Source organism: Sturnira hondurensis, unplaced genomic scaffold, assembly GCF_014824575.4.
Source record: "Sturnira hondurensis isolate 20B ecotype Veracruz unplaced genomic scaffold, ASM1482457v3 Scaffold0022566, whole genome shotgun sequence".
Classification (NCBI taxonomy): Eukaryota; Metazoa; Chordata; class Mammalia; order Chiroptera; family Phyllostomidae; genus Sturnira; species Sturnira hondurensis.
In genome coordinates this window covers 8,807,577-8,822,566 of record NW_028095197.1, presented here as the reverse complement: position 1 = coordinate 8,822,566, position 14,990 = coordinate 8,807,577, and the positions used below count along the sequence as shown (strand labels likewise).

The 14,990-nt window shown below is 43.9% G+C and overlaps 1 protein-coding gene across 1 annotated transcript in view; it reads right to left on the bottom strand.

The window, feature by feature from the left end:
• The window catches only part of DCAF10 (DDB1 and CUL4 associated factor 10), a 36,934-nt gene extending 29,799 nt beyond the window's left edge, over window positions 1-7,135 (bottom strand). The window contains exon 1 of the mRNA XM_037035718.1: window positions 6,495-7,135. Within this exon, the coding sequence (XP_036891613.1) occupies window positions 6,495-7,042 (548 nt within the window). The 5' untranslated portion in view covers window positions 7,043-7,135. The remainder of the gene's footprint in view (window positions 1-6,494) is intronic.
• Between the last annotated feature and the right edge of the window lie 7,855 nt (window positions 7,136-14,990).

The window sequence follows — 14,990 nt, the reverse complement described above, 5'->3', positions numbered from 1 at the left end:
TGCTAGAGTCCCAAGAATTCCTCTTAAAGAACCCACACATACATGGATTCACCTACTCAGACTCCCTCCCTCCCTCTGAGCTCCAGCACCAGGGTGGCAGCTTGAAAGGCACCAGAGGCATTCAGAGAGGAACTGAAATGGCTGGCATCAAGGCAAGCACAGGCCATTGTCCCTTTTCTGAACCCTCCCCCCAGAGTCAGCAAGCTGGTACCATTTCTGAGAGTCCATCAGCCTGGCTAACATTGTTTGCCCTGCAGTGGAGATCCCCTGAGACTCCACCCCACCCAACTTGGGCCCACCAAAACTGCTTTTCCATATAAATGGCTGATCTTAGCTCAGGCTTCACAACTTCCTAAACCCTATCAAATGAGGAACAGCTGGCCTCTGTGAGCCCCAGGCCTAGCACTACCAGCAACCAGCATAGATTCACAGCTTGGCTTGACTGGGAATCAAACTAGTGACCCTTTGTTTTGCTAGCATTCAATCACTGAACTACACTAGCCAGGGCTCTTTTTCTTGAGATGGATACTTAGCTCATTAATTTTCCTTGTCTTCCTTTCCAGTTTATTAAAGTCTATGACTTCCTATTAAGAACTATTTTACTTATCTATATCCCCCAAGTTTTGAGACATGTGGTATTTCCATTATCATTTAGTTCTACCTATTTCTAATTTCCATTGTTATTTCTTCCTTGGCCCTTCTTTTGAAATATGTGATCTTTTAAGTGAAAACTTTGTAAATTTTCCTTGTGTGTTATTAAAAAAAAAAGAGGTAGCTGTTATATAAAGTCAAGTGTGATATTCAGAAATGTTAAACATTCACTAGTAATATAAATTAACATGAATAAAATGTAAAACACTGTCTTAATAAACTAACCTATAAGTTATAAAAATATTTGCCAAATGATATTAGTTGTAACTCAAATTGTTTATCAAATTATTCTAATAACTTCCAATCATTTATTAATTTTTGGAAATTGTAGCCACAATCTTGTTTGATGCAGATGCCCCTGTCTAAACCATGGACAAAGAAAATTGCATAAAGCCCCTCCAGGAATTTCCACATTAAATTTCCACATTAAACAGGTAGTCATTACATAACTTGTAATCTTATTTTGTTTTAAATATTTTATTTATTTATTTTTTTAGAGAGGCAAAGGGAGGGAAAGAAACAGCAATGTGTGGTTGGCTTTCATGTGCCCTCTACTGGGGACCTGGCCCAGAACCCAGGCATATGTCCTGATGGGAATCGAACCGGAAACCCTTTGTTTGCAGACTGGTGCTCAATCCACTGAGCCACACCAGCTAGGGCTTAATTTGTAGTCTTGATAAGTATTTTTTAAAAAATCACTAGTAACATCAACAAAATTCATGGGGATGAATCCCCTTTTTAAGTTCTGCTGAATTTACAGTAAGCATATTAAATTATTTTTTAGTCTTTATAATGCTGCTAACTTTGTGTACTCAATATGTATTCGATAATATTCATAACTAAGCTACAAAAGTAATTTACTGATATATCATATTTAATTATATCAAACTTAATCCCTCATCCCAGTTGAGAGGCAATGTAATATGGCAGTTATGAGCATAAGCCAGGGTACAAATCCTTTGTATATGACCTTTCTGCCTCTCAGTTCACTCAATGAAACGTATCTAGTATAGAAACTTATGTGGTAGCCATTTTCATTAATGAGTGTTATCAATGCCCATGGTGGGCTGATATTCAGTGAGTTTTAGCAAAATTATCCCACTAAATAATGGTAAAATTCAATAGGAATAATAAAATTAGGAATCTGCATCCCAGAAGTCATTTACCCACACACCATTCCTCACTCAGCTGCTGCAGATTCTCCCCTGCTGTGGAAGTGCACGGCATGCCAAGAGTTCATGTTTGGGTGGTGCCTGCAACGGTGCTGTTACTCTCATCTGACTGCTCTCTTCATTTCTCTGTCTCTCCCAGGGGCTGCATTTCTCACAAGTGACCAAGTGAAAGTGGGAGAGCTCCTGATAAAAGCATGCAGCCCCACACTAAGAGAAGCCAACGGGCATTTACCTATGAATCTGTTTTCTGTGTGGGGGAGAGTACCTGGCATGGGTGAAGAGCAGTTAGAATGGATGTTGATAGCTCTCCAGTGAGATGTTTGTTGGCAGCTTGCTGTGCCAGTTCTGAATTCTTTAGTTACTAGGTAAAGGATTATTCTGGGAGGTCCCATGGAAGGTGCTGAAGCATTAGAAGGGCAGTCAGTGGGCTTGGGGCAGTGACCATTCAACTACTATGGACATATATCAATATTATAACAAGTGGTATAGCTGAATCAATGGGTACTAGCTCAGTAGCAGACCTAAATGCAGCCTTCTACATATGCCCTTTACAGCAAGGTTTTAAATAGTGTTGTTTATATCTGTTCCTTCTTATGTTTGTGTTTGTTCGATTAAACTGATCGAAGTATACTACGATGTATATGAAAATCTTCCCCTATGATAAATCTGTTTTCTCCTTGAAGTAAACAATTTTAGATGTATATATTTTAAATCTAAAAGAATCATTCAAGTTTAGAACTGTTTTATCTTCCAGGTGAATGGAGCTTCTTCCTTAAGTGACCTCCCATTTCTAGAACTTTTTCCCTTAAAGCCTATTTTGGATGACATTAATAAAGCCCACCAGATTTCTTGTTTGGAATGTTTGAATAATTTTTCTCTATCCTTTTGAACATTTAGTACCTCCACATTTATTATTGATTAGTAGTATGGCTTTAATTTTAGCCATTCTTTGTGCTTTTTATTTATTATACCTTTTCTATTTTTTCTTTCCCTTTCTTATTTCCTTTCAGAATAGTTTTATTCCATATTTTTCTTCTACTAGTCTAGAAATAATTTGTCTTCTCTTTTGGTGGTTGCCTTGAAAATTTTACAATTTACACTAAACTTATTAAAGCCAAAAGTTAATATAATTCTCCCTCCAAAAAACATAAGAAATTTAGAACATTCCTTCATAACGTATGCTATTATTGTCTATTTTAGTTCTACCTTTGTTAATCCCAAAAGACAAAATTATTTTTACATACATATTTTCCATTTTCTTTGTTCTTCATTCCTTCTACTATCTCAGACCTTCCATTTGGAAACATTTTATTCTCTCTGAACTTAGAATTCCATTATTAAAGGTGTGGTAGCAAACTCACTCAGCTTTGCTTATGTAAATGGCATTTATTTCATCTTAATTCATCTAAATTGGCAGGGTTTTTTCCCCAGCATCCTAAAAATAATCACTACTGCCCTCTGATTTACACTATTATTTTTGTCTAATTGCCTTTATAGCTACTGTTTTGAAGGTCTTTTTTTCTAGATTTCAAGATTTTTACATTCGTTGTCCTGCAGTTTCGTTACATGTCTCGGGAGGATTCCTACTTAGGAGTGCTGGGCTTCTTAAATCCTGGCTTAGTGCTTTTTTTCAATACTGGAAAGTTCTCAGCTATTACCTCTTCAAATAGGCTTTTGACCCCTTATCTTATCTATTCAATGTCTCATTTTCTCCAGGAATTAACCAAATATATGGTAAGCTTTTTCTCTCTATCATGTCACTAAACCTTCTTCATATTTTCAACCACTGTGTTTCTTATCTACATTTTGGATAATTTCTTCACTTCTATTTTCCAATACATTAATTCTCTCTTCAGCAGTGCCTAATAATGTCTTCTTCAGAGAGGACGTGTTTGAGACAGTCCCATGTATTATTATCTATCTATTAATCTTATCAAATGTCCTTTTTCAAATTGTCATCTTAGGAGGTAATACACTTATTTTGACAATACTGCTACCGCTTAAAACATTTTTGGATTTCTTTAGAAATTACCTTCTAATCTATGTATCCTTTCATTTATTTTTTACTGCCAAACTCTAGTCCAGTCTCTATTAAATTTATAACTTTAATCAGTACCTTCGTGTCACCTCTGCTTCTCTGTACTGAGAAGTCCTTGTAAGTGACAGTGGTTATGGTACTCAGTGAGGTGATTTAACTCCGGTAAGTGAAGGGTATAAGAAATTAGCTCATTTAACACAGACAGGTCATTTTCTTCCTAAGTTACTCTCAGTCCCATAAAAACTTGGGTTATACTAGTACATGTAGCAAGATACTAAAAAATTAAAACACTGAACTATTTCCACCTTTCACCTTGACACAGATGAAAAAGAACAGCTCTATGCAGTGTTTGCAGTGTTTGCAGGGGTGTGGGAGACAGACACTTTCCTATGCGTCTGACAGAATTGAGAACTGGTACCATCTTCAAAGAGAACAATTTAATAACAGGTATCTAAAGTTTTCATAACCTTTAGTTCATTTCAGGGATTTACCATAAGGACATAAATCTAAAATATTTGTTTATACAGGTTTTACTTAAACTAACGCAAATTTTTTAAAATACAGAAATAAATAGATGTATTAACATAGGTAATTTACAATATACTGTATAAAAAAAGCAGGTTTTGCTCTGGCTGCTGTAGCTCGGTGGATTGAGCGCGGGCTGCGTACCAAAGGGTTGCTAGTTCATTTCCCAGTCAGGGCACATGCCTGGGTTGCAGGCCAGGTCCCCAGTGGGGGCCATATGAGAGGCAACCACACATTGATGTTTCTCTCCCTCTCTCCTTCCCTTCCCCTCTAAAGATAAATAAATAAAATCTTTTTCAAAAAACGCAGGCTACAAAACAGCATGTTCCCATGTTTATATTAAAATAAACATACATAAAGAAAAATTTCCTTGGATATCCAATTAATCTCTGGGATCCTAAGTTTTGTTTACCTTCTTTTTTTCATTGATTGCCCAGGTTTTCTATAATAAGTATATATTAACTGGGAGATTAAAAGATTAGTGGATTATTTTAAGTATTAGAGTACCTAACCACCTTTTACATAAATATTTCTATGGGAAAATATAGTCCAGATTCAAACAAGAACTATCAGTAATATATTTCTCATTCTAATATCACTGGGCAATGGAACTTCTTCATCATAACTCATTCTATCCCTCTCACTCTCTACCTATACTCTCACCCGCAAAGAACACAAACTGCTACTTCTGAAGGTTGACAGAATAGGCAGGAGGTAAGGAAGAGAGGAGCTGAATGTTTATGAGGAACAGACTCACAGTGTTTTGGGAGGAGTCTTAAGAATAGGGCTTGGTTAAAAGAGAGTAGAGAGGAAGTTCTGTGAATAGACCTCAGCAAAATAGTTTCTCTCATTAATTTTCCCTATATGTGATCAATGAACATTCACTACTGTAAGTTCCACCCAACTGAGATAAGGAGATCCCAGCACCAAGTGTAGTTAAGAAGCTGCATCAGTGAAATGGAAATAGGTTGCCCCTGTTCACTGTGATTCCGGATTCTGCTGCTTTGCTCCTCCGTCAGAATATTTTAGGTCTTTCTTTAGTGTATGTTTCTGCTTGTTTTGCTAATCTATCTCCTCTGATGTGATATGCCGCCCCTCCTCGCCAGTCCTTTGAATCGCCAGTTCCTCCTTCGGAATTACTTCTATCCCATACTCAATCCTGCCTCGACTAACTTATCTTCTACTCATTTCTCTGATCTTCGTTAAGTGTCCCTTCCTCAGGAAAACCTCAAACACCCTATTCTCAATTCGTAAATACACATTACGAATTATTCGGTATGGCTATCAACATTGGGTTGAACCAACTGGTTTCAAGCTCAATGAAAGTGGTGCCATTAACTGGTTCTGCATCTGGAACACACCAGTGGTCAACAGTTATTTGCTGAATGGAGAAATGAACGAATAACTAAGCAATGACTAGAAATCAAGAGCCCTTGACTGGATAAGCGTTATATTAATTATGTTGTCTCCTAGTGGAACTTTTTTCCACTGATTGCTGTGAAGCTTGTTTGTATACTCACAAAACAAAGTTTTAAAAAGATAATCTTTTGAAAATTGGTCCAAAGTAAATCAAGGACAAACATGAAATATTTAATCAGCCAGAAAAAGGCTGGACCCCCTTAACAAAAGCACGTAGTCTAGCCCGGGAACTTCACAAATGCCCTACTTCGTAAGACACCTCTGCGCATCTTACTGGAGCAAATGAATGCACACTTGCCCCCTCCCGGCAAGTCAGGCACAGGGTACAGGGCACCTGCAGGCTTCCTACCCTCGACACAAACTTAGATGAGAAAAACTTCAAGCCTAGGGGGACAAGGAAAGAGCATTTACTGTGTGCCAGAAAATCCCAGTTCTGGACTGGCTCTGACAGCCCTGCCGGCAGGCTTTAGGCAGTTCTCTTAGACCGAGCCTGGGCGTCCTGAAGGCGAGCCTACCTCAAGGGTTTGGATGGGACCTTCGACAGCGACAGAGCACTCCAGAAAGTGCCTGGGGATGAAGGCCAGCGACCCCAAACGGACCCGCACAGCCCGGCCTGGGCCGAGCGAGCGAACCCTGGGCAGCCGCGCTAGGCGGAGGGGGGTACCCGCCCTCCCAGGGACCACGCTTACCCGTCGGGTGAGTACTCTAGGTTGAAGACGGCACCGTGGGTGCGAGTGCTGAGGTACACTGAGTCGGCGGGGTGGATGGAGCCATAGAGGTTAGTCATGGTGCGGAAATTGTCCCGCGCCGGGTCCACGAACAGCCCGCGGCCCAGGCTGCGCTCTCTCAGCCACCCAAAGAGCCGGGCGCCCGGGCCGCCCGGGCCGGTGCCGAGGACCTGCCGGCCCCGGCTCCCGGCCCCGCAGTCTGGCCCGGGTCTTCGGCGCGGTGGCGAAGACCGTGATGGCTCTCCCAGGGCGGAAGCGGCAGGCTCCAGGGCTCCAGACTGCCCCGGCTCCCCAGCGCGTGCGGCTGGGAACAGCGAAGGGCTGCCGGGGCTGTGAGGGCTCCCGCCCGGCGACGGGGGAGGGGCTGCGACAGCCCCAGGCGGTGGCAGTACCGGCGAGGAAGGGAGAGGCCGGGCGGCTGCCGCTGGTCCCTCGTGGGGTGCCGGCTCCTCAGCCCCGGCTCCGGCCGCCGGGTCCCCTACCGGGCTGCCTGGCCCGAAGGGAAACATGACCAACGACCCGCCCCCAGCTGCTGGCTGCTACCCCGCCGGCCTACAGCTCAGCGCTCCCGCTCCTGCCGCCACTTCCGGCGCGCGGCGGCCTAACCACGCCGGCTGGGAAACTTGCGCCTCCCCTCGGCTCTCATCCGCTGGGGACCGCGGAAGCGGGAACACCAAAAGACCGCAGTCTGGATGCCCAGGGCTGGGTCTGTTTGGGACAATTAGCATCAGGGCACCGAGTGGGACAGTCTGTGGTTGTCAGTGACAGTGTGTTCCTTCGGGTGCATGGGCCTGCCTAGTCAAAGAGGCTGGGCGTGATTATGTACTGTTGTTCCCCTCAACACTGAGATCAGCAAGGGGAAGGAATTGGCATAGTAGGTGCAGGTCGAATGTAGTGAGTGGCTTATATGCAGGGAGTATACTGCCTGCTCAGCCTGGGAGTCTAAGGCCTCAGGTAACTTCGGCACCAAAAAGCCCTGGCCCGTACAGGAAAACGAGGCATATCAGTGCCCTGAATATCGGCCCAATTCCCAGCTACTGGTCAAGACTTATCAAGGCCCAAACCTTCCTCTCTGAAGGAAGGAGCGTGTATACCCAGCCAGGAGTAACAGGGAAGCTAGAGACCTGGATCAAATCTACATTTCACTCAACAGAACCCAAGGTCAACCCTGCTTACATTTACCAGGCAGGGCACAGAGGGCACACAGATGCAAAGCCCTTCGCTGCCGCTGTTGGAGATAAATACATAGAACTCTGCAGACAAGGGTTTACAGAAACTGGGTGTTTCTGAGGAAGGGAAGGAGAGTCTTCAATAAAGGAAAGCTTGAGGTACAAGGTGGCGTACATATAGGGACTGACAGCTCTTCTCTCCTGTGAGGACAGATCTGAAGGATGGCTGTAGTTCAGAAAGGATGGCATGAAGTTCAGAAAGGGCTGAACATTCAGCAAGTGCTCCTGCCATCAAGTTGGTATTCAGCTCTCCTGTCCATGAGCTGTTTGGGGGAAAAGGGCTTAAGAAGCAAGCGTTCTGAGTTCAGAGAAGATCACAGGAGCCATTCCTCTGGAGATACTCCCCATGTTGCCCCCACTGCGCAAAAGGGGTAGAGGTCTGCCTTATGATCAATAATGGCCCTTCAGACCCACAACTTCTGACTGCAAGAAATACTTAATAGATGTCCTCTGCGTGACCCCCAAGTTATGGCCAATGGCTAAAATTTTATGGTCTACCAAACTTTGACCTTGACACATTCACCAATGTTAACTTTTTTAATGGGTAAAATAAAACTCAATTTTAAAGGTTATATATTCCAAGGTATTTAAATTACACTTCCAACAGAAAAACCCCAGCTCTGTGAGAGTTTGTGCTGGGTGAGGACAACCAGACTTCTCAGTTCAGGCAAATCGAAATTAACACACTATAGCTGCCAGCCTGAATAAGAACCTTGCACTGACAGTGTAGAGACTCTAGAGAAGCCAAATGGGAACAAAGATGTTTTGTAGGTTTACACGTACTTCTAGCATTTAGATATTGACGAGTCTTGAAAAGGTAAGATGGCCACAAACTTAAGGCAGCAGTGGCTGTAATGCACAGAACAGGTCATTCAGCAATGCCAGGGGTTGTCCCTTACGCTTCTACTTAAAATGTGGGTGCTTACTTATTCCAAATAATTTTTACTAAAATCTGGAGTAAGTTACATATGGGCTAAACCAAGTGACCATGATTTTACAGCCCACCAGTAAAAAACAATAAAAACATTGGAGGGTAACTGAGAAAGCACTAAAGGTAGAACAGCTTTAACTGTGCCTGTTGCTATTTACCCACTGCCTTTGAGGGTCTTTAAATACAACCAGTTTTTTGAAAGATGTTATTTATTTATTTTTAGAGAGAGAGGGAGGGAGGGAGAAAGAGAGGAAGAGAAACACTGGTGATCAGTTGCCTCTCACATGCCCCCCAACTGGGGACCTGGCCTGCAATCCAGGCATGTGCCCTGACTGGGAATTGAACCAGCGACCTTCTGATTCACAGGCCAGTACTCAGTCCACAGAGCCACACCAGCCAAGGATAGATACAACCATTTTAACAAGGAATTGATTCCAATTCACAATCTATAAAAATCAATTTTGAGGGACTTCTGGCCAAGATGAAGGTGTAGGTATACACACTGTGCCTCCTCACACAACCAAAAATAAGGACGACAAAAATTTAGAAACAAAAAAACAACTAGTATTGACAGAAAATGGAACTGTATGGAAGTCTGACAACCAAGGAATTAAAATAGACATATTGATCCAGACCGGTAGGTAGGAGGGGTGGAGTCGGGCAGCTGGGCAGAGAGAGGTCCTGGCAAAGAGGTGGCTGGGGGATCCAGACCTGGTTCAGGCGCGGGGTGGGTGGCAGCGGGCGGACCCAGCGAGATGGCAGATTGTGGAGGGTTCCAGCGCACAAGGCAACTGGCAGACCAGGAGGTCCCACATTTGTGGCAGATAAACCAGGCAAAACTGGGGAGCGAGACAAACTGCACAACCCAGGCCCTAGTGTGGGGAAATAGAGCCTCAAAACATCGATTAAAAACATGTGTGGGGGTTGAGGTGCCAGGAGAGACTCCCACTCTCACAGGAGAGTTCATTGAAGAGACCCACAGAGTCCTAGAATGTACACGAGCCCAGGCACCTTGGAATCAGCACCAGAAGGGCGCAGTTTGCTTGTGGGAAATGGCAGAAGGGACTAAAATCCAACACAGAGAAGAGCAAGCTCCATTATTCCCTCTCAGACCTCTCCCCGTCGCATAGCATCACAACCCAGCAACTGAGTTGCCCCGCCCAGGTGAGCACCTAAGGCTCCACCTCTCTCTACATAACAAGTGTGTCAAGACAAAAAAAAAAATGGCTCAAACAAAAGAACAGATCAAAGCTCCAGAACAAATACAACTAAGTGACAAAGAGATAGCCAACCTATCAGATGCACCGTTCAAAACACTGATGATCAGGATGCTCACAGAACTGGTTGACTTTCGTCACAAATTAGAAGAACAAATGAAGGCTAAACTAATTGAAATGAAGGGAAATGAACAGGAAACCAATAGTGATGGGAAGGAAACTGGGACTCAGATCAATGGAGGGGACCAGAAGGAAGAACGAAACATCCAACCAGAAAAGAATGAAAAAAACAAGAATTCAAAAAATGAGGAGAGGCTTAGGAACCTCCAGGACATCTTTAAACGTTCCAACATCCGAATTATAGGGGTACCAGAAGGGGAAGAGGAAGAGCGACAAGTGGAAAACTTATTTGAACAAATACTAAAGGAGAACTTCCCCAATCTGGCAAAGGAAATAGACTTCCAGGAAATCCAGGAAGCTCAGAGAGTCCCAAAGAAGTTGGACCCAAGGAGGAACACACCAAGGCACGTCATAATCACATTAGCGAAGATTAAAATGAAGGAGAGAATCCTAGAAGCAGCAAGAGATAAGAAGACAGTCACCTACAAAGGAGTACCCATCAGACTGTCAGCTGATTTCTCAAAAGAGACCTTACAGGTGAGAAGGGGCTGGAAAGAAGTATTCCAAGTCATGAAATCCAAAGACCTACATCGAAGATTGCTCTATCCAGCAAAGCTTTAATATAGAATTGAGGGGCAGATAAAGTGCTTCTCAGATCAGGTCAAGTTCAAGAAGTTCATCATCACTTAGCCCTTATTATATGAAATTTTAAAGGGACTTATCTAACAAAAAGAAGATAAAAATATGAATAGTGAAAGGACAGCAAACTCACAGTTATTAACAACCACACCTAAAACAAAAACAAAAGCAAACTAAGCAACCAACTAGAACAGGAACAGAGCCACAGAAACGGAGATCACGTGGAGGGTTAGCAACAGGGGAGTGGGAGGAGGAGAGAGGGAAAAGGTACAGAGAATAAGTAGCATAGAAGGTAGGTAGAAAATAGGGGGAGAGCAAGAATAGTATGGGAAATGTAGAAGCTAAAGACCTTATGACACATAGACATGAACTAAAGGGGGAGAATGTGGGTGGGAGAGGGTGTGCAGGGTGGAGAGGAGTGAAGGGGGGAAAATGGCACAACCATATAGTATAATCAGTAAAATATCTTTTTTAAAAAAGTAAATAAAAACTTATTTTAATCAAAAAAAAAGATCAATTTCTATGTAACATTATTTTTGAAGACAGAAGAATTTCAACCTAAGTTCCTGAAGTTCACAGATATCAGTTCATCAGAAATACCTAAAGCATCCTCTGAATTCCTCGGCTTCTGACGCTCGTTTTAGATCACCACAGAAGTAAACAGCCTCAGGTATCACATGTTCCTGGCTACTCCCAAACTTAGGCTATATCTCATCAAGCAAGCAGGGAGCAATTTACTAATTCTTCCCTATCCAATGACTAGGTGTTTTTAAAAAACTATTTCCCAACTGATGTTTTCTAATGCAACATGCCTGAAATGTAAACAGTGGCTTTTCTGTTCAGGCTTTTATATTTTCAGCATAGCAGATTCACTCCTGATGTCTTTGACATCATTGGTTCTGCCCATCAAATAGAATTATTTGTTAGGAACAAGATTAACAAAATGATCAAGAGCAGTTGGACATGGCCTTAAAAAACTGAAATGGCAGGTATATCCCAGGTATCTTCTTGGTTGAAGCCATGCACCTCAAGGTCTTTGAAATGGTCATATGTTATGTCATCAGCTTGGGAAGAGCAAGTGCAAAGTCCAGTACTGCCTGTTTCCAAGCAGGGAGGCAGTGCCCGTGACACTGATCCTGGATGAACAAAGGTCTGGCCATTAGGCAGAAAGCTGTGGGCAGGGCTAACGGGATACTGTTCCCCCTGGGAACAGTTCGAAAGGCCTCCACTCCGGTGGGGTCAGAGGGAAGTTTGGGGGTAGGGGACTGATGACTCTCAACCTCAAGAATAAATACAGAGACCAGATGCTCTGTTCCATGGCCTAGAGATCAGGAATTTCACTGTAGGGATGGATCAGTAGGTCATTGTAAGCTCAGTGACAGCCCCATGCTCACTGTGTCATTACCCTCAGTCCATTTCTCTGGGAAGAATTAGCGTGACCTCTGACACCCAAGGCGCCTGACTTTGGATGAAGCAAGCAGAGGTAAGTAGTGGTTGGGGGACTGAGACCCATTTTACAACCAGTCTTAGTGCAAAAGAGTAGGTGGAGGCAGCTCCAAAATGGGAGGCAGACAGGCCCAGGCTTGGGGCCAGTAGCAAGAAATAGAAGAAAACCTGCACAACTGCTTTGGGCCCATTAGGAATCATGAGTGGACACCCTAAACTCATGCTAAAAACGTACACAGTATAATGTAGCAGAAAGTGCAAGCTTTGAAAATGGACCCTGCCACATTGTATATTTTAGTAGTACACTCCATGTTAATTAAGTTACAGTTCTGAACCGCAAGGGTAAAATGGTGATGATAAGGCTCAGCTTACAGCGGGAACTGTGTGCCTCTGAGAGAATGTATGCCGGGAATCTGGCACCAGATCTGGCACAAAGCTGGGGTTCACACAGAAGCAGGTGCACACAGTTATGGGGACTGGAAGGTGACTCAAGTGCTGGGATGAGCTGGAGGCATGTGCTCCCTGCACCTTACAGTGGTGTGGGCTTTTTCTTTCCTCAGGTCTGAAGAGGCCCTGAAACTTGCACAGGGGAGGTGGGTTCTAATCTGGTAGGAGAGCACTTGGTTCTTTGGCTGTACCCTGTACTGGCACTGTGGACCACCATACTGTACGAACCCCTGTTGACCAGGCTGCTCACCACGATTAATTGCTTGCCAGCCTTGCTGAGCTGGCCTGGGGAGGAGGAGGAGAGGAGACCCGCACACAAGCCTCGGATAGCAGCTCAGAAGAGCCTAGACCGACTGAGCCATATTTTAGCAACAAAGTTGTGCACCCACCTACTCACCTACTCATTCACTTGCACATTCATTGCCAGTCCATCGCTGCCAAACACCCTATTCTGTTTTCTTCCTGATACTTAATATGATACTTAACATTTTTTACAGTCAACATGTTCTTTTATTTTGTTTAGTTGTTCATTTTTTTCTCCTCTCTAGAGTATGTATGAATGTCTAGGCATTTTTCTGCACTGGCTGGTGTGGCTCAGTGGATTGAGCACCGGCCTGAGAACCAAAGAGGCACCAGTTTGATTCCCAGTCAGGGCACACACCTGGGTTGCAGGCCAGTTACCCAGTGAGGGGTGCATGTGAGAGGCAATCACACATTGATGCTTCTCTTCCTCTCTTTCTCCCTCCCTCCCCCTCTCTATAAAAATAAATAAATCTTAAAAAAAAGAAAGCCTAGGTATTTTTCTGACATGTTCACCACTATATCTGCAGAGGAATACCTGACAAATTGTGATTGCTTAGAAAATGTGTCGAGTGAATTAATACATTCCAGAAATATTTTCTGAGGCCCCTCAGATACTGGACAACCACTTTATAAAGAGGAAGAAAAAGAAGGGATGTCCTAATCTCAGGGGAACTGCTATTTGGGGTAGACAGAGGCAGAGAAGGGGGGACTCCACTTTGGTCCCTGGCACCATTTGGGGAGTTTTACACATGTAACCTCATTTAATCCTTATGCCAGCTCTGCAGAGTGAGCATTAATATCATCTTCCTAGTAATTCCAAGGCTTTGAGACATTTAGGTACTTTGTTGAAGTTCGCGGGTGTTTTTTTTTATGACGAAACTCAGATTTGAACATGGGATCTATCTCTTCTCACTAGGATGGAAAAGCGGTGGAAACTGTGAGGAGACAAGGCGCACAGCGCTCTGTGTGCCACAGATGAAGGCGCCCATGGGAGTCCGGGAGGAAGACTCATTGTAAGCGAAGGCAGGTGGGGTGGGCTGTGAAGGAAAGTCCAGCTTCCCAAAGCACGGAGAGGAGAAGAAGTATCCCAGGGCACAGTAGAGTGTGAGCAAAGCTACAGAGGAGAGACGTTGTGAAACCTGACTGTTGTGAAGGGTAAAATAGCCTGCTCTGACTCGAGCAGACTGAACATAAGAAGGGGCTGAGGGAAATGAGACCGGGAAGGGAATGGTGTCAGGCCATTGGGCCTCAGTGTGAGTGACTGTCTCCCAGCACCTGCTCGCCCCTCTTCCTTTAATAAAATCCCTTATTTTTAGCCAGGTCCACGGCCACACAGCATCCCTTGCAGCTAGGTGTAACCAAGGGACAAAGTTCTAGTCCATGGGATATAAATGGAAGCGATGTGTGTGACCTCCATGTCGTGACCTTAATGGGAGGGATGTTTGTCCACAAGTGCCCCTTCTTTCTCTTTCATGAGGGGTATTGCTCTGTCGTTTTCTCTTCCTGTGGTAGCTTTGGTTTGATACAGGGCCTCATAGAATCAGTTGGCGTGTGCTCCCTCTTCTTTTTTGAAAGAGTTTATGAAGAGTGGGCCTTAATTCTTTACATGTTTGAATTTACCTATGAAGACGTGTAGGCCTAGGAAGACTCTATTTTACTGCTGTCAGTGATAAGTTTGTTGATCTTACATCCTTGCCAGACCTTGGGCTAGCTATCAATGTATTGCTACTCAGTTCTCAACTCACCTTTCACTGCCTGCTCTGAGAAAATGGGTCTGGGCCTTTAACATAGTTTTCCTTTGCTGTGTATTGTGAAGATAAGCTCTACAGGTAGAAGGCCCTGCAGAGGCCCTGTGGAAGGAATGGGTTTGCCTCCTGGCTCCAGTGTGGTCTCTGGTAAACCCCTGCATTGGGGCAGCTCGGCTGTTTTCCCTAGCACCCTACCCAGTGGTTTTGTAACATACTTCCAGGAGACACCTACCCAGCTTTCCTCAGCACCCTTGAAGTGCCAGTGAGTTCTGGAGGGTCAATTTCTAGCAATTTCTACTGGCACAGATTCCTGGTCACTTCTTGCCCTTTAATGAACTATAGCCACACCCTCCCTAAGAAGGTCTCATCCAGTTCTT